The 19,581-nt window shown below is 38.8% G+C and overlaps 1 protein-coding gene across 1 annotated transcript in view; it reads left to right on the top strand.

The window, feature by feature from the left end:
• Positions 1–14,100, top strand: part of calcrla (calcitonin receptor-like a) — a 44,845-nt gene extending 30,745 nt beyond the window's left edge. Inside the window, exons 6-13 of the mRNA XM_050049601.1 lie at positions 1,228–1,319; positions 1,416–1,542; positions 1,838–1,991; positions 2,861–2,921; positions 3,307–3,373; positions 4,686–4,904; positions 5,621–5,662; positions 8,799–14,100. Of these exons, the coding sequence (XP_049905558.1) occupies positions 1,228–1,319; positions 1,416–1,542; positions 1,838–1,991; positions 2,861–2,921; positions 3,307–3,373; positions 4,686–4,904; positions 5,621–5,662; positions 8,799–9,020 (984 nt within the window). The 3' untranslated portion in view covers positions 9,021–14,100. The remainder of the gene's footprint in view (positions 1–1,227; positions 1,320–1,415; positions 1,543–1,837; positions 1,992–2,860; positions 2,922–3,306; positions 3,374–4,685; positions 4,905–5,620; positions 5,663–8,798) is intronic.
• Positions 14,101–19,581: the final 5,481 nt, after the last annotated feature.

Below are 19,581 nucleotides of genomic sequence, written 5' to 3'. Positions count from 1 at the left end.
TGGAGTTCCTCCAACATTTGCGGTTAGATTATCATATTTTTTTATTGACAAAAATATAGGCTGCTTCAGCTGATTTTTTCATGCGCACATGTGCCCCTAAATATCTTTTACAGTTTGCACACACCTATTTTTAGTCGCAAATGCGAGTGAAACGCTCGCACTGTCGAGCCCTGCTAACACTAGCTGCTAGCTTTGTTAGCATGGTGCATTTACAGCTGTGGTTAACTGTGATAACGCTAAGTTTTGTTATGTAAAAACAGGTTCAATTCTATTAAAACAAAATGTACTTCTGGGAAAAGCTGAATAGATAACCCCTTAGGGTGTCTTTAAGTACAATCAAATGCTAAACTAGACTTTTTTGGGTGACCAAAAAGTTATAGTTAACTTTCATGAACTAAAAACACACTGAAATAGTGAATGTAACAGCTACACCTACACTCACTGTTAATCTAGGGTTTTGCCATGGTTATGTAACCTAAGGACTTGTGGTAGCAACTTGTCGACTGAAGGTACCCACCTGTATCCACTGCAAAGGTACCCACCTGTATCCACTGCAAAGGTACCCACCTGTATCCAAAGCGGCCATACTCTTAATTATGCGTAACTGTAGGCCTTAATGATATATAAAAATTATATAAAATGTACCCCCGTCCAGATGACACTAACGGGAAAATTAGCAATAAAAACCAAAATTGCTTTTTGTACCAGGCTGTAAACATGTTTATTTCTGTTGTAAAGTTGGGCATTTAAACACGGGGGTCTATGGGGATTAACTTGTTTTTGGAGCCAGCCTCAAGTGGCCAATTGAGGAAAGGCAGTTTTTTGGTACGTCTGCGTTAGCTTTATTTTTCAGCTCAGAGGTTGGCTCTTTGTATTGGCTTAAATGCTGATCCCTGGGAAATGTTGGTCAGTGGAATGGCACTTGATGAAAGGTTTAGCAGTCACCAGAATCATTACATGACATCATTCACTGGGCCCCATGAATATCTATCACACAATCTGTCATTTTCCCTCATTCACACATTTCCTATTCAGTTATTACTTCATATTTTACAATCTTTAAATACACTTTAACATGATTTCAATGTCTTCCTTACGTAAATTAAGGATTTCCTGTCGGAGGAAAGGATATGACTTCTCTTCAGGAGCATATTTATATTGTCTCACAGCATGAGTAGTCATTAGGAGATCCAGATGATCTAATTTGTGTCTCTTTTTTCCTTCCAGACGGCAATGAATCTTTTCTACTTAGCTCTCATAGGACATGGCCTGTCACTGACCTCCCTCTTCATCTCCCTCGGAATATTTTTCCATTTCAAGTGAGTCAGCAAATCGCATTTTTAACATGCTGTATAGACCATTGAATACATGAATCAATACCACGGTGATGTAATGTCGCCTTTCTCTTCTTGCAGGAGTTTAAGTTGCCAAAGGATCACACTTCACAAAAACCTCTTCTTCTCTTTTGTTCTCAACTCTGTGATCACAATCATTTGGTTGACAGCTGTGGCAAACAACCAGGAGCTGGTGCAGAGGAATCCAGTGAGTTTATGTATTTGTGTTATAGCTTTTTTATTATTAAGAAGTTTAATTGTTGTTGAATTCATAAAAAAAGATTTCCACCAATTCAGTCTGAGCTGTTCCTTGTGTGATCCAGGTGTCAGTATTAACACATAAATCAGGGTAAAATGCTCTTTGATTCATTTTTTAATTCTGTTATAGCCACATTCATTTATGCTTTTCACATAACTGTGAAAGTACTGCACAGGAAATAACAGAAGCAGAGCTTAACAGCCATCTTTCAAAATTGATTATGTGTGTGTTTTTCCCTCCTCAGACGAGCTGTAAAGTGTCCCAGTTTATTCATCTGTACCTGTTTGGCTGCAATTACTTCTGGATGCTGTGTGAGGGAATATACCTGCACACTCTCATCGTGGTGGCTGTGTTTGCTGAGAAGCAGCATCTGATGTGGTACTATCTTTTAGGTTGGGGTAAGTCAGGATATTGTGTTGTGTCAATGGCAGTCGCTCTTTCTGCTGTGAAAAGACTCCATCAATTTTTAATCAACTAACATTGGAATCGGTCTCTTGATTCTAATTTATTAAAGACATAGACTGCATAAAATGGACGTAGCCATTGTGATGTCACCCATTGTTTTGTGTACTCCTATTTTGAAGTCTTTTGTTTGGCATTTTGGCGGATGCCATCCTGTTTTTGGGGGGGGTTTTGCTGTAAAGCTGGGCATTTAAACATGGGGGTCTATAGGGATTGACTGTCTTCCGGAGCCAGCCTCAAGTGGCCATTAGGGGAACTGCAGTTTTCGGCACTTCCGTAGCTTCATGTTTTTAGCCCTGATGGCTGCTTGATTAAAAAAGAAATGAAAAAAAAAAAAAAAAAAAAAAAGATTTGGCATACCGACTTTTAGCTTAACTGTTGTGGACAAAAAAAGTCCTTGTCCTTGCCAAGTTAATTGCTGAAATCTCACAATGCAGCACCATTGTTAAATGATTTGAAAATAAATGGTAAAATTATCACCCACATGTCCACCATTAACGTCATGGTTTACAGACTAGTTCAATTGTGTCTATGTGTCGCACTTACCATGATTGTGTTCATGTGGGCAGTTAGGCGTTTTTACTGACAGTTTAGGTGTGTTCATGGGTAGGTTTACCTCAGTTTAGCGAACTGGACTTTATGACTTGTTTTTGACTTTTGTTGGACTTCATTGTATTCATGTCACTGTGCTGCCACATTTCAACAATTAAAAATATATTGTTGTGTTCAACCAGAATTGTGCTTTACAGGAAGTCTGACTCCAGAACCTATTTTTTAAATTTGTTTATTTATGGGGTTTTTGCAGGCTTTCCTCTCATTCCGGCTACTATACATGCTGTTGCTCGAAGTTACTACTACAATGACAAGTAAGCATTCAAGTGCATGATTTCTTACAGTTAATACTACAGGTTATATGTATATTTAAAAAAAAACAGTAGTAAAATGTGCTAAATGACAGCCAGACAACAGTGGCATTAACAGAAGGGGGGTTATATGAATAAAAAATACAATGAATGAGTATAAAATGTGACACGGAGACATACTAATATTGGTTGTCTAAAATGATATGCCGTTTGTTTATCTGCACCATGCAAAGTTCAACAAAGCATTTAACCTTGCTGATAGCTTCTTTTATTTTTGCTAATTAGCTTCTCATAAAACCTATTGATCTGCATCGTGGGTCAGCTGTCATGTGATGTACTGATACTGTTGTGTTAATGTCTTTCTGCTGTCCTCTGTTCTCTGCTGTAGCTGTTGGATTAGCTCCAAAACATCGCTACTCTACATCATCCATGGTCCCATCTGTGCTGCTCTACTGGTAAGAAGTTTCAGTTAAGTAAAGTGAATCGCAATGATAACTGATATGTTCCATGTCTCTCTTGTTTGACTGTTTTTTGTTATTGTGCAATGAACAAAACAAAGACTGCCTGACTTTCCTTCCTTTGACTGGACACTGTGGGGGGCCTGAAACCAGGACACAGTCTCATAGCATGCATAATTGTGTGTATCTTGCGAAATCAATGCATCTGCTTCTCTGGGGATCCACCCACTGGTCCCCATGTTGCATTCTAGGAATTCACCTAATCAGCACAGCCGGGCATGCTTCAGAGAAAAGCAGTCCCTTAAGACTCTTGCAGGAATAAATGTTCACGGCTGAAACTTTTAAAATGATTTGGTCAGGTTTCGGGCCCAAAAAAGTTCTTGGTCTTGTTTTTTTTTTTTGTTTGTTTGGTCCTTTTTTTTAACTTTACTTGTAATTGACAGTTTTAGCCTGGTATCGTCAGACCAAGTCACAAATGTGAGTTAGCCTGGAACCTCTTAGTTTATTTCCAGTTTTCAAGGGGTGTTATCAAAGGCTGTAGCTCAAAATGCCTCTGGATGCAATTGGATAAGCCTGCAAGCAATCTGGAGGAACTAAATATGTGAGGTTGCCCCGAGCTAAAAATGTAAATAGAATAAAGCATGCAGATTTGAGCTTTGATGGTGTAGCATCAATATATCTGTGAACAAGTGTAGACAATTTTGACACCAGAATTTGAAAATAGTTCTTTGGAACAGAAGAACACTTTGCATATTTATGGCAGGATGAGTAGGATACAATGTGCAGACAAACTCCTGTACACTATCTAATTTGCAAAAGAAATACATTTATTGTGACATTTTAGTAACTAGACCTTTTGTCAGGTGTTTTTTTTTCTCAGTGTGTAATCACCTGAAAATAAGAACTGTGTTTTTGTTACCTTAGAATGAGCCGTAGGTATCTACATAGTGAGCTGGTCCTTATCTGCAGAGTCCACCATGTCGCATTGTCGCATGTCGCCAAGGCTCCACAAGACGTCAGTCATTGTATCAAAACCGCCCCGTAGTTGAACGTCTGGTTCCCAGGCAAAGCCAGTTTATGTCATTGACATGAATTCTAACCAGTAACCATCGTAAAATAACATCCTGGATATTCTGCCTTTGGCTTTCAGTGTCTGCCTGAGGCTTATTTATACGATTTATTGGCACAAGTTTTATATTTTTATGGTATTAGGAATTTCACAGTTTAAAATTGGTAAGTCATTAACCAGCTGACAGCAGCTGATATTATGCTGATTTACTGATGTCCTCTCTGCTGCCAACCCCCTCAGGTCAATTTGTTCTTCCTACTGAACATTGTGCGAGTGCTCATCACCAAGCTGAAGGTGACCCATCAAGCCGAGTCCAGTCTCTACATGAAAGCTGTAAGAGCCACCCTCATCTTGGTGCCTCTTCTGGGAATTCAGTATGTCCTGCTTCCGTACAAGCCGGAGGGACGAGTTTCCTCCGAAATATATGACTACATCATGCACATACTAATGCATTACCAGGTGAGACGATGTAAAGGTTTGAGTGACATGGTATTTTTGTCCAGTCAGAACAGATTATGATGTGTTTTAGTCATAGCCAAGTGATTGTCACCAGCTTCTTTGAACATTTCCATCTCCATAAACAGCTGTACGTTATGTCATGCTTTTTTAATGCATGCCCAAACTATATTTTTAGAATGCTATTCAGAGTTAACAGTCTGCCGTACTGCTGTGCACTATTTATGAAGTCCTGTTGTCCTTGTTACATGTACATCATTTATTATGAAACTTGGTTACATGTTAGTGGCTTCCTCTTCCAATGCCGGAGACATTTATTTTACTAAAAGGAACTGGTGCCTGGACATGAACCACATCTTAGCTTTTAGTAAAAGCCGAGCATTCCCATCGGCCTCTGTCAAGACTTTGTTTATGTTGTAGCGCAGGGAAGAACAGCAGGAAGGAAGGCATGAATTATCTGAGCTGAGAGGGGGCTGAATATGTTGGCGAGGTGTCATCTGATCATCCCGAGCTGCCCCAGGCAGTGCAGGGAGAACATCTTGAGCAACAGATCGAATCAGCTCATAAAATGTATCTAATTTGATCTCTAAGTTCCTCTGCTTCACAGCAACTTAGATCTTTAAATTTCATCCACAAACAACTGAGTGTTGATGCTTAAGACCAGATTATAAACGTTTCGTCGTTCTTATGTGTTTCCTTTTTTTTTTTTTTAATTCCAGGGTTTGCTGGTGGCCACCATCTTCTGCTTTTTCAACGGAGAAGTAAGATGGGGTTATGCCCTTTCACTATGTTTTTTTTAGACCACACATCCTCACACTCATCCACACTTCCCCTTTGTGATCAGGGATAGACTAGGCGACTTCCTCTGCGTGACCCTCTGAGCAGGATGGTGAATCAGGGGAATGTCTTGACAGGCTCAGTCCTCCAGGGCTTCACTGGGGACTTACGATTGTTTACCATTGCCAAGCAGCAATGGATTTTACACTGATTGGTATCAATTATTCAGGTGATTGATCTGTATACAAAATAGCTTGTTTTTGCCTTAGGTGAATGTTTAACAAGAGTCACTGAATAACTCCTCTTCATGCTGTCTCAATACATAGTGAAGCTTTACTGCTATCTTACATAATTTGTATGAAACCTTTTATAACAATTCTAGCCATATTATATGCTCAAAGAAACAGTGTCAATGTTTGTCCATGCAGAGCAGCATAGGGATCATCATGTGCATGTATATAGATCTTTGATGCTCCGGAGAGAATTACAGACAGACATTAAAGGCATGTGTTCAAACCCACAAGACAACTGTAGTCCAAAAGCTTCAGATGTAGTCATACATTGTTTAACATATGAAGTATGTCCAAGTCAGTTTGTCTTTCCAAAAAATTACAAGAAAATGCAATTTAAAAAGGGAACATACAAATTACCATTTGTGAAGGAATGGTCAACATTATGAAAATATGTCTTATTTGCTTTCTTTCTGAGAGGAAGATGAGAAGATTGATATCCATCTCATGTCTGCGCAATAATTACAGAGTTGGCCCGGATGCATAAAACTGTGCATATCTTCTTGTCACAGTTATATAGTTGTGCATACACCTGTCTCTGTTTTATAAAAACTGATGATTGTGGAAGTGGGCGCACTTGCACGAGCCTTATGTCCACTCCCACAGTTCACCTTAAATAGATGCAGAAACGCCCTTAGACATCCCTTTGCATATAGATATTTGCATCACAGTATTAAACCTGTCAGTGAAAAATACTGCAAAGAGAAGCCAGTTTCTCCAATAGTGCGAGAGCAGCTTTACGCAGAGCTGTGACTATAGTGTCAATATCACTAATTCATTTCGTTTCAGCAAACCATCATTGCGGTAAAATCCCAATAATCAGTATTATTGAAGGTCAGAAGGATGATCAATGACTCACTCATCACGCTCAAAGTAGACCTGACTTTACTGAGTGCTTCACAATTTAGGATGAAGTCAAAGGTCATCAATGGGAAAATGATGGCTCAAACGTTAATGAAATAATTTATATTTTATTATATACATCCCGCCTTTGATCTAAATTTTACAGAACACTGTGTAGACTGCACATTGATACTGTAACACAATCAATCAGTGAAATCGGCAAATAGCACAAAAACAAAGTTATCCAAATCTTTACTCTCGCTGCCATTGCAGCTAAAACCGCGCATACACATAGTCTGAAGTATGCTGGCCCCTGGTATTAAGCCTGGTTTAGCAAGGAGACTGGAGGCAGCCAGATGATTCTGTCCAAAGTAAAAAAAAATAAAAAAAACTGTCTACAAGTATGTTGTATCTCATTTGTTTGATTAGTAGAAATAAAACAGGGCCGTAAAATCAACAGTTTACGGGGAGTTGTGCCGCAGTCACTTTTGATGAACACATTTATTAATACATTCAGCATTTCTGTGCAGTGTCTCCAGCTGTAGTGCAGGTTGCCAGATATGCTCTTTATAAGTATGGCAGTTACCAAACCTGGCTACCTAACTATGACAGCAACGTTCTGGGATGCTGGACTACTCTCTGCTCCTCGCTGTTTGCCAACAAATATTTACAGGTCATAATCCCCCCTAAAAGCACAAATCGTCCTTTTACATTTCTGTTTATGTATAAATCAAACAAAAAAGATAGTTAGTTCATGGAGAGGTGCAGGAATGAGTCCCAAAACCCAGAAATGAGTTAGCATTTTTGCACTCCCAGCTCCCTTGTATAGAGGTAAATAGGCTTTTTGAATGGGTTTATGGTTAGATGCCTTAAATAAGGTCTGTGGTTAACACAAGCTTAAGAGACTTTAACATTTGGTTCTATGACTTAAAATACATAAGTAAATACCCTACTCGTAAATTTAGATGCTTTTATGTGTCTTAGAAAGGACAGTTTGGCTAATTGAGAGTACACGACATCATCACACTGAACATGGCTTTACAGTCTGGTGTGATTGCGACGCTGAAGTCATGCAGCTGTATTTTTGTGTATTTCCTTTATAGGCTAATGTTAGGTTTTTATTTCTGTTGATTGCTTTGATGATGAAAAAATCAAACAGTGGTGTTCATTTGTTAAGATTTTCTTGCTGAACAAAATGTCGAACTATCATAAACTTTTTTGCTTATTTTCTGCAATAATCCAAAATCCTTTTTATCAAGGAAACTAGGGTGACGCTAATTTCCGAGTCAGCCTACTAAAAAAACTGTCACCCGTGCAACACTCTATTGGTCAACTAGATAAGCTTTTTTTTAATTACTTTGGACAGAGCCAGGTAGCTATTTACCCTTACTTGCATTCTTTATGCTAATTTAGGCTAACCACATCCCAGGTGTGGCTCCATGCCTAATGTTGTGTTCACACCAGGCTTGAATACAACAATTTGCACGAGTTAATTACATGTAAAGTCAATGCAAAGATGCAGTTAGATGCAAATTCCCACCAGGCAATGCAATAGACACAAAATATGCAGATTAAGCGGCACGAATGAACCCTGACGTGCGCTTTTTCACAAGAGGTGAAAAATCTAAACTTGAGCGATGGATTCATGCCGTGATAGCCAATCAGCATTGAGTTCATTCATCGATTGAGCGATTTCACATGCATATGACGTGAGTTATTTGAGTGTATTTAGGGAGTCAACATCAAATATTCTAGCGTTCATATTGGCACAAGTAATGCAACACTAAAATTTGCATCGTGTTTGTTATGAACACGGCTAACACACAGACATGCAACTAATATTGATCTTCTCTAACTCTTAGAAAGAAAACAAATAAGTGTATTTTTCACAAAATATTGGACTTTAAATGTATAAAGTGTAGTTCTATCTCAAACTAAGAATCATTCACAGTCTCTTTAATATATGAAATGTGGTTTCTGTGTTTAGGTCCAAGCGGTTCTGAGGAGGCACTGGAACCAGTATCATATCCAGTTTGGCAGCAGTGTAGGAAACCACTCCGACGCCCTGCGTTCAGCCTCCTACACGGCCTCATCAATCACAGAGGTACAGGGCTGCTACAGCATCGACAGCCACACAGAACACATGAACGGCAAGGGCTGCCACGACTCTGACGCCTCGATCTTAAAGTCAGACAGCCCCTTCGCCTGACGACGACACTCCGTCCAAGCCCCGCCTGCCACTTAAAAACTGCAGCATGTTTGGAGCTCCGTGGTAAACAGGGAAACTCAACTCTTCCTATAGATACAATGTTGGAAGTGATGAGTGAGGAAAAGGATTTCATACCCACCTGAAGGAAACCGTCTCCACTCTGTCACACTGACACAGGCCCTTTAACAGTACTGTACAGTGAGATCTATTCCTGCGCTGTCTTTTGTCTACAATTTGACGCTGAACTGCTCCACTTGACCTAAGATGCATTCTGATAATCACAATTATGGTTGCAATCTTTCTGCCTGACAAAATAGTTTTTAAATGGATGAATATTAACTGCTTGGCTGTCCTTTTGGGGTCATGTTGTGCACATAAAGCCTTTTGTTACACTGTAAATTCTTTTCACATGGTTAGTGCCAAACCAGGAAATCCTTGCCTGCCTCATTAATTTTTTTTAAATTTTCGATACAGAATGAGAACGAAGATAGGACATCTAACATGTGCGTAATAATATATTAAAGCTATATTATATCTTTCACGTTAAACTTAATTTATCTGAACGTATTCTTGTTTATTAAATGAAATTAAATAAATACCATACAGTATTTATTAATGTTGACATGCTACATTTTTTTCAAAATTAGTCAAATATGACTTGTTGCCATGTAAACTTTCAATGTATTTCCTGTTTGTTGCAGTGTTTGTTTCTATGTGTGCAGTTAATGCAGATGATTTACGGAGTCATATCGTTAGCTTCATTGTTAGAGATTTCATCATGCTAATGTTTGAGCGTGTTTAAGTGATCCTTAGTGACCTGTGCATCCTGTAAACCACATGGTAGGTTGTATTGTAGCTTGTTGACACAATATTATCACCGAGAAGCCATCATGAAATCGCATGTACTCCGATATCTACTCATTACACTTGAATGTAACCGTGAAGTTTGAAGACCTGGCTCTGAGCATACTGTATGTATCACATTCCCATTCACTGCTGTCTTTAGCCTTACTCCTCTCAGATGACTTTGATATAACCACGACATAAGTGTTACCAGGTGTTCAGACCGAAAACAGCGCTGTGTTAAAAATGCAGAGGGCTAACAGTGGGACGATGAAAAATGATCCAGGAGGGCCAGTCTGACTTACATATCAGTGACTTTTAAAGGATAGGTTAGAAGTCCATTTTACAGTACTAAAATACAGTACTGATTCCTTGTTTTTGCACGAGCCGTGAATTATTCTTTTCATAGTGCAACTACATTGTTGGAAATGGGGGACGAAATCCACAGTCCTTGTTCAGTGTTCTAAAGTTCAGCCGAAGCTAGTCTGACTCACTGGGTGTAGACTGTGGCTGTAAACCTGTCACTGGCTGACTATTTAAGCCGGCATACTCCTTCCCTTCCTCTATCTGCATGTTGATGTCTTCAAAATCCCCCTTGCTACGGGAAACAACAATAACGTCTAACCGAGCTAACCATCCACACCCTGAAAATTAGTTTGACGATGATATGGATCATACTGTAAGGCACGCCTACTTCCTTTCTGTGGATTGTTGTAAAGATCTAGAAATGTGAACACATGTCGGAAAAGCACAGATATCATCTTACAGGACTTTCATGCATGATGATGAGCCATTTTCTGACCAATTTAAAGATTTGTTCCGATTCACACAAGTTCTGTCATAACAATGTTCTGCAAGAGCCACATATAGTTAGCAAATTGTCTGTGGTTATAACACGTCCTTCGTTATAATAACAGGCACCCCCCAAAAAGTATAGTAAGGCTTAACCTCTAGGGCAACGATTATCTAATTATGTTTGTCTCTTCTATCAGTAAAAGTTGAATCACAGTCTACATACAACCTTTAGTGTTTTTGTGGCTTTTAATACAAAGTTTTGTAATCAAAAGGCCATAACTTCAGAAGATAACCACTACAGCCTATTTGGCTAACTGGGACAACTGAGTCATTCGCTCATGGCTGAGATTCGTTCCCTATCTTGTAAAGTCTAGTTGTGCTACGAAGTTGCTTCACAGCTGGTATAGAAAGAAGGAACAATTACAAGACCAATGGCTCTTTCAACATACATATGGCATGTGAGTATTGTTTTGTAGACTTGAAAAAAATCCGAACCCATCCTTCAAAGCTCATCAGACACTAAGACAATAGGGAACTACGACACTATGAGGAAATATTCTACGGCTTTGAAAAGTTTTGGTGGAAGTCATGTTGTGTTGCGGCAAAAGTTGAGTCAAGTTTAACTTGTTTGCACAATGACTCTCCTTTTTTTTGCGACTAAGCAGTGACCTTATTCGACTGAATGAAGGAGATGCGTTTTTTCACACAGTGCTAATGTCAGTCTGAACACAGCCTTATTCAGAAGTGATGATATTATCACACAAGAAGCTGTGCAAAAAAATACTGCAAAAAAACATTCTTTGTAAAGCATTTAGCTAAAGCAGGCTGTGTCTAAACCAGGTCAGAAGTCATTTACAGTTATGTTGTTATTTCATCCACACAAACCCCAAACCTTTATGTACTTGTTCTTCATTTCACAACATTTTTAACACATTGTCCACAGTGCTGGGAACATAAGTCACTATCAGCTGATGTAAATATTTTTGTAAATCTAGCGTTTCTGAGAAGAGGGCAAGTTGAACACGTGTGTGTGCATGATTTATATATACAGTATTTATGAGTACATTATGCTCAGACGCATTCAACCATGAAGCAACTGTCTTATGTGACAGTGTGTGGGACGTTGATAAAGAAGTTGTTTGTTCTTCTTCTGTGTTTTGTAAAGGGAGGGTGGGGAATGGGCTGGGGTTAATAACTGGGAGCTTGCAACAAGCTGCTGTACCTGTCTGCTCATATATTATTTGCCATCATTCTTGTTAGAGTCTGTCAGCCTTCTGTTTTGCCTGTATTTGAAGATGAAGAAAGAAACGTACCACTGCCTTCTGTATAAGTTATTCATGCCGTATTACCAGAACAGACATAAATATGTTTCCTGAAACAATTAGTGTAAGTCTGATATGTGAAGACTCACATTCAACCTTCCAAGGGCATGTTTTCTTTACTATTTCAGTGAAGACAGAAATATAATCAATTTTCCAAGTTATTTTTTTTCTGCTTTCTAGTCAGCAACTTTTATTTTTGGTGGATGGATGGTCATTTTTTAAAAATATTTTTGAATGTCTCAGTATTTTCATCAGTCTTTAATACAACTGCAGTGACTTACAGTTATTTATTCCACATGTCAGGTAAAGTGAGGTATCTGTGAAAAAGTATTTTTGGCTGCCAGTGTTTGAGGTAAAGAATTAATGTCAGACACAGTAATATATTCTGAGTGCTCGAAGCGACAGGTATCAGTATCACACATACGGTTTGTACTTTCTATGTCAGATCTGCAGGACAGTTCCTCCACTGAATCATGAATTAAACAGCCTGTGTTTATGACTGTCACAGTTCTGATTTGCAGCCAGCAATTCATGTACATTGACAGAATTATGAAGTCTTCATAAACCAAGTCATTTACTATGTAGTGATGCATCATAATCTTTTCTGAAGCTACAATAATTTCATCACAACTGTGGAAAAGCCAGAGACTTTTGGCAAATGTAATAACTCCTATGTACCATTAAGTTGTGTTATTTATATGTGAAATATTTTCATATGACTCTCCAAAGGGTTTGTGAAGTCCCCAGTGACACTTTGGTGACATGTTGTAAAGTATGACAAAAGCATTAAGGGCAATGTCTGTGGTTTTGTTTATACTGTACTGTATTTAACTTTGGTAGTCTTGACACATTGACTCCACACTGCTGTTTGAATGTAACTGGTTGTGTTTATTCTCTGTGAAAAACATATATATATATATATATACATTATACATATATTTACATACAATGTCTCTTTTTTATTATTTTACTGGATTAGACAATGTTGCTATCTTGTGTGTATCTGCATACTACTAATACAGTATAGCACAGCACCAGCCACTGTATTATTTTATTTTTTGTCTTAATTGTGAGACTTTGTTGCTGCACACACACTGTCAAACATTTCATGTTTTTACCAGCCCATTCTCACTCCCAGGTTGTCAGATACCAGCGTTTTGTCACACCCATCGGCGCAAAGGCACCCTAGCGTATTTAGGAGACACACTGGGTTTGCAATTATCTCCAGTGTAAACCCATCCATGGGAATACTTGATGCTGAAAGCAACTGACGTAGTAAAAAGTGAGAATGTCCATGTAGGGTGGGGGGTGGTTGGGTCAAACAAAACTGGACTTTCACCCAGGTAATCGCAGTTAGTGTCCTATTTGGAACCTAAAGTCACCTATGTTTTAAAGTAACATTATGTAATTTACATACTTACACCCCGTGTAAAACCAAAAGTATGTAACTAAAAGTATGTAATGTAACTCTGCAAATGGCAACAAAAACACTTCACTTCTGTTTACGTTCAACAATGTTATCAAACACAACGGAGCTAGCTCGCCTTTTAGCCTCATTGTAGCCTGTAGCTCTAACTGCCTCTCTGGGCACCGTGTTCACGTGTGGGTGCTTGCTTTCGCTGGTCTCGCGCTGGCTGGTTGGTGCAGCCTGGACCAAAATGTTTTTTGTTGCCATTTGCGGAGCCTGGGCTGCCTACAGAGTTTTTCACAGCATATTCAGAGGACGTGTAGCCAGCGGATCGTGAGGAGATGTTTGCTGTATGTGACAAAAACTTTTCAAGCTTAGGAAGACTTAGTGATCCTTTAACCAGGTGTTACAATGTGTTTCATATGTGTGTCATCTAGATATCCTAAAGGGTGCCATGTGCATCACTATCAGATGCCGAAGGGCATGACAAAGCATTGATATTTGGCAAGCTGCATGAGAACAGGTTGGTTTTTCCTTTGGACTTTGTGTGAGGGTTGGTCCAGCCTCCAGTGTGATGATTTGCTAGTGGTCCATGTTTACATGTGTTTGCTGGGAAGTCTTAGCTGCATTAGTGATAAACAATTAATGTGCACAACTGCTTTATATCTCAGTACTACACCGATGTGCAAGTAAATAAATAGCACACCTTAAATTTCACTAGTGGTCAAAATGTTTGTACCAGTGCAGGTAGTTTTCAAGCACAAGAGCAGATCCACTTAGCAAAAAAAAAAAGAAGAAAAAAAGACAAACACATGTTTAATATCCTTCATGTTTGTTTCACTGACTGTATACAATCAAGTAAGTGTCGAAGCCAAGTCTGTTAAATCTTTAAGAACACAATGTAACTGATTTGACACCTCTGCGCCTCAGCTGTGGGGCGTTGTTATAAGAAACATCTGCTACACTGGCAAAGACTCCCCACAGTAACTGTTAAAGGAACAAACACGCTCTACTGCTCATGTCATTCAGGCCCCTAATCCCCTTTTTAGTAAGAAGTTTATGAAAAGTCTATTAGAAATATGCGATAACAGGGAATTATGACTGGTACCTACCTTATTAGTACATATTATCCAATCCAAATACATTTACAGGAGACAGTGAAAAAAAGAGAGTTCAATACAACAGCCCAGCTATATAGACACTTAATAAAAATGTGAAAGTGAAATTTTGCAGAGAAGAAACCCTGACATATATATTTTTTTTAAATTATTTTTTAAAACATTTTAACTTTGTTTTTAATTTCAATTTAATTTAATTAATTAATTTATTTATTTATTTATTTTTTATCTTTAAGAATGCTTTCATGTGAAAGTGAGTCCACACTTCACTGGAATAGAAGTGATTTTTTTTTTTTTTTTAATTTAATACAAAAAAAATTTGATAGTATCATTTATTGTGTCTACATAATGACAAATTATATTATGACAAAATTAATAGTGTGGTTAAATTTAAGAAAAAAAGAGTTAGACTAGACTAATATCCTGTCAGTTTTGTTTCTAGTAAAACACAGAAAACGTCTGACTCTTGACATATACATATTTCTGAATACTTTGCTAATTACTGCAACATATCTATGATGAAATATGTGATGATATTCACATTTTTGTCTATATCAGCCACCCTTAACCTTGACACAGAGTTACACTCACACTCACGTAAGCTCCTTTGAGTGCCCCATCTCACTGCACATTAATATGGTATCTAGGAATAGTATCATAAATTGAAAAGCAAGGCAGCGTGGGGCTTGAAAATTAAAAAAGAAAATAGATTTGCTTACTGTAATAAATCCAATCCTGTTAAGTATTTCAAATGAGTATGGCCCTTATGGAATATTTAGTAGTGTAATACTATTTATGAAGTTATGACATATATTGATGCAGGGCTGCTAGATGATGCACCAGTAGCATATTTTGTCATTGCTTATATTACCAACACACTCCATCCCCAAGCTTCAGAAACTGTGCACACTCACAAAGAGATCCTAATGGACTGTTTTGATTGTCTTGTTTGGACGAAGAGGTCCACCAGCACAGTGGACAGCAGAGCTCCTACTTGATGCTGAGTCGTCTCTCCAGAGGAATTCGTTCATATTGTCAATTGTACACGCTGCTCTCAGATGAGTTCAAAAGTTCATTCACAACTCTCTGTAGAACAACACAGGGCTAAAGACACGTTTCCACCACCAGCCCCCTCTGTATCCCATCATGTCCAATTATAACTCCCTGTACCACTCATTAACCACCGCTCCACTGCCTCCAACCAGCCTGAGCTGACGTACGGAATTTTTTATGACCCTTATCTTGCTTTTCAGCATGTGGCAGCTGAGGTTAAAGCCGCATGTCACCTGAGCAAGAAATTTTCACCCAGGGATGAAACTACATATCCCCGGTGTTCTATGTAAACAAACATCTCATGTCTTTTTCTCTGCTGCTGGTGGTTTGTCTCCATCTTCCATGACCTAAATAAGTAAGGGTGCGCACTACTGGCAGTTAACTAGTGAGGAGAGGCTGCTTTAAGGCACTGTCGCCTGCACTTAGCCTCAAAAGCAGTGATACATTTGTAGACTGCACAACATGTGGGGGGGGGGGGTTTTCTTTCACACACACATATAAATACACTCTAGATGAGGATTTCAGCACCAGAAATTTTAATATACCATGATGTGCTACTTCAGACTGAGTTAAACTACATTCCGTTGTTTAAAAATAAGAGTGTGCACCCTGCTGTTCCTTACATACTATAAGGCTGTTTTGGCCAAGATATATGTGCTTTGTGAAAGGGGCTGTAATCCATGTTTTTCAATCAACAATGTTAAACAGTGTGACAATAGAGTGGTTAAGGAATGATGTTTATTTGTAGGCCAGCGCAGAAGTTAGCATCACCCTGGTTCCCTCGACAAAAATTCAATGGGAGAAAATAAGCTCTGTGGCAAAGTTGATGATGTTTTGTTCAGCAAGATAATCACAATTTTGTAAATGCATTAACCAGAAGTTAAAAGCTAACATTAGGCTATAAACAAGGCTGTAAAGTCGTGTTCGGTGTGATGACGTTGTTGTGTCTCATTAAACAACTTGACAACCAACCTTTTGTAAAACACTTAAACGCTTTAAAATTCACCAGCTAGGTAGCCTATGTGCTAGCACATTATGTTCCAGAACAAAACTGTGAAAATCTCTTAAGCTAACCACAGACTTTATTTAAGGCATCTAAGCAAAAACCCATTAAAAAAAACCCATTGACTTTGACACAAGGAAGTTCTAAAATGCTGACTCATTTCCAGGTTTTAGGACTCACTCCTGCAGCACTTTTTGTAAAAGGGTTTGTTAGCTGTGATGAATCTACAGAGTTTTCGCAACTAAATCTGCAGCTCTCCTTGGCTTTGAGAGCTTTAGAGTGAGTTGCAGCTCATGACCGGTGGCGTATCATAACACGCGAAAGGTTAGGTCCGGCTGCGTTACAAAGCAATACTGCCGTGAACTGTGGCTTTTAGTGTCAGGTGTCTGAGCCCAAAATCAGCTGGATGGGTCAAAAAACACAGAACTTTGACCAAGGAGAGCGCTGTTTGTGTCCTTTGTGAAACCACATGTCAGCGTTGACTTATTTCAAGTTACGCATGTAATATCTCATTATGTAGGCTATATAATGTCATGTCATCACATGACATCACATTATCTCACATTATCTCTTCATGTCATGTTGAAAACGTGATGTGATGACGCCCAACCTTATTCTTTTTCTAATCCTAACCTAGATAGTATGGAATGTAATAAATGCTCCTATGGGTCATATTAGAGGGTAGTCATGACTTGCGGGGTCGTATGGGCTGGAGGACTTGTTGTCGTAATATATCACTAGGCTACTGCTGTGCCAAGTGGTTTTCTTGTTTCTTGTCACGTGAAATACAGCAGAGCTAATTTCCTTAACCCATTTACTTCACTATCGCAGGGACAAGTCTGATAAGTCAAAACATGCAGTATAATTATCACAGTATAAGATTTCAGGTTCAGTTTAGGTCAATAAACAAACCAAGAAGAAATGTCCACTACTGTGACATATAAAACATACAGTAGGCTAGATAGATATGTTACATGCATAAGTAAATATTTCGGTTGCAGTCCTCAGTGCTTGGCTGCAGTATTAGCTCATGAGCTTCCCATGAGGACAAAAAGTCCTCCCTTTACTCAGGAGGATATACTGCTGTTTTGTATTCAACGGTAAGACAGGTATGATTCATTTCAACACAACAATGTAGTCTCACGCCTTAACTGCACCACACTGAAAAAGCTCCACAGGATGAGAAGGCGCCAATGTGTGTGCTTGTCGCTATCTAATCAACCCCCATCTCGCACCCCCCCATGACAGCAGAGGAAGTGGGGACGAAGGGAGGCCTTCAGCTCAATGAAAACATTTACCCTGTCCTGTACTGATAGCTACTGTTGTGTATATGTAGGAGAACAGCCAACTTCACAAGACGCTGAGCAAGATTGTTTTCCTTTGGGGAATCTCGGAAACTACTGCCAACAGGTCAGACAAGTGGGTTTTTAAAGAATGCGGCCCAAGCTCAGGGCAAATCTGAGTCAGGGAATCAAGACTTACTGCTACTCCATGGACCTTTTTTCTTTTAGTCAAGATCATTTTGACCCAAAAATGATTAGGTGGATATTCAGAGGGGGTTAACCATTGTCAGGTGATGCAGCTTCGTTTTTGAGTATAAATTTTACATTGGATTAACATGGGTCTCATTTAAAAAACGTTTGTACAATCAGATTTAGTTTTTGCCAGAGGTGGAACTAAGTGTTTGTTGTACAAGTCACAAGTAAGTCCCAAGTCTTTGCATTCAAGCGCTGAGTCAAGACAGGCAAGTCCCAAGTCAAGTCCCAGGTCAAGACTGACAGGTATTAGTCAAGTCCCAAGTCCTAAACTTGAGTTTGGAGTTATACACCAGTCACAATGAGCTCTTTACCAAATGTAATGCCATTTTAACAACATTGTAATAATATGTTAGATTTATAAAATTCGTAAATGCATTTTAAAATTCGTATTTATCTGTTAAAACAAGTTTTTTAAAACAAATTCAACTGGACTTATTCACAAAAAAAAGTTGTACTTTCATAACATATGGCACTATTAACTGGTGCAACAACAGAATTATTTCTGTATGCTTCTCTCCTTTCCTTGTTGGGTTTTGCATAGCAATTTGTTTCTTTTTGAACAAGGCATAGCTTTTGTGCGTGACCAAAATTAGCTTCGGTATCATTTTTTCCAAGTGGCCTTCAGTCATGTTACATTAGTTTTTCATGGTAAGAATGTGCTTGAATAGACCGTATGAATAGACAGTAATAAACAATACAACAATAATTTTCAAAGAGGGTTTTTTTTCTTTTTTTTGGAAAAAAAAATAAGGCATCATTGCCAGCAACTTGACTCTATGCTTCTCAGCACAGATAACAGTGATCTGTGCTGCTGCCAGTGCACTGTCCACTTACACATCAGAGTGCAGCTTCCCCATGAACCTTGGAGCCATCAACTCTTAAACTGCACCTTATGTCAAACGTGTTTCTCTTTTTGTTTATTACAAGTATTAAATGACTTCATTTCACTTCTATGTTTGCATAGATTTCACATTAATCCACATTATGACATAGCAGTGACATCTTTCCAAGCTTTTTGTAGCTTTTCCATCCATCTATTCATCCATTCAGATTTTTGAGTAACTTATCCTGGTCAGGGTCATGGTGGTAACAGACCAGGAGAGAAAGCCAAACATCCTTTTCCCCAGCAGCTTCCTCCAACCCAGCACACAAGATAACTGCCCCAATTTGATGCTAATTTTGTAAAGGCACGGGGCTGGCTCAAAGCAATGCTGTGGCTATAGCCTCACAAAGAGGCTTAGGCTTTCTCATGTGTTAAAGTTTCTGTTGGGTCAGTGTGGGTTACAGCAGTTCATTGTGATCTGTGATTTGTTTTAAACTCTATCCTGACATCGAAGGATCGATACAACTGAGTAACTTCTGGATGTTATGTCAAATCTCTGCTAGTTGATTCCCACTCATAAAAGTGATAGTAAAGCTTTGCTCATTTGCTTTGGGTCATGTATTTGTGCTTGAGTTTATTTTCATGTTGATAATTTTTT

This window comes from Epinephelus moara, chromosome 7 (genome assembly GCF_006386435.1).
Source record: "Epinephelus moara isolate mb chromosome 7, YSFRI_EMoa_1.0, whole genome shotgun sequence".
In the NCBI taxonomy this organism is placed as follows: Eukaryota; Metazoa; Chordata; class Actinopteri; order Perciformes; family Serranidae; genus Epinephelus; species Epinephelus moara.
This window is presented reverse-complemented; position numbering and strand designations above follow the sequence as displayed.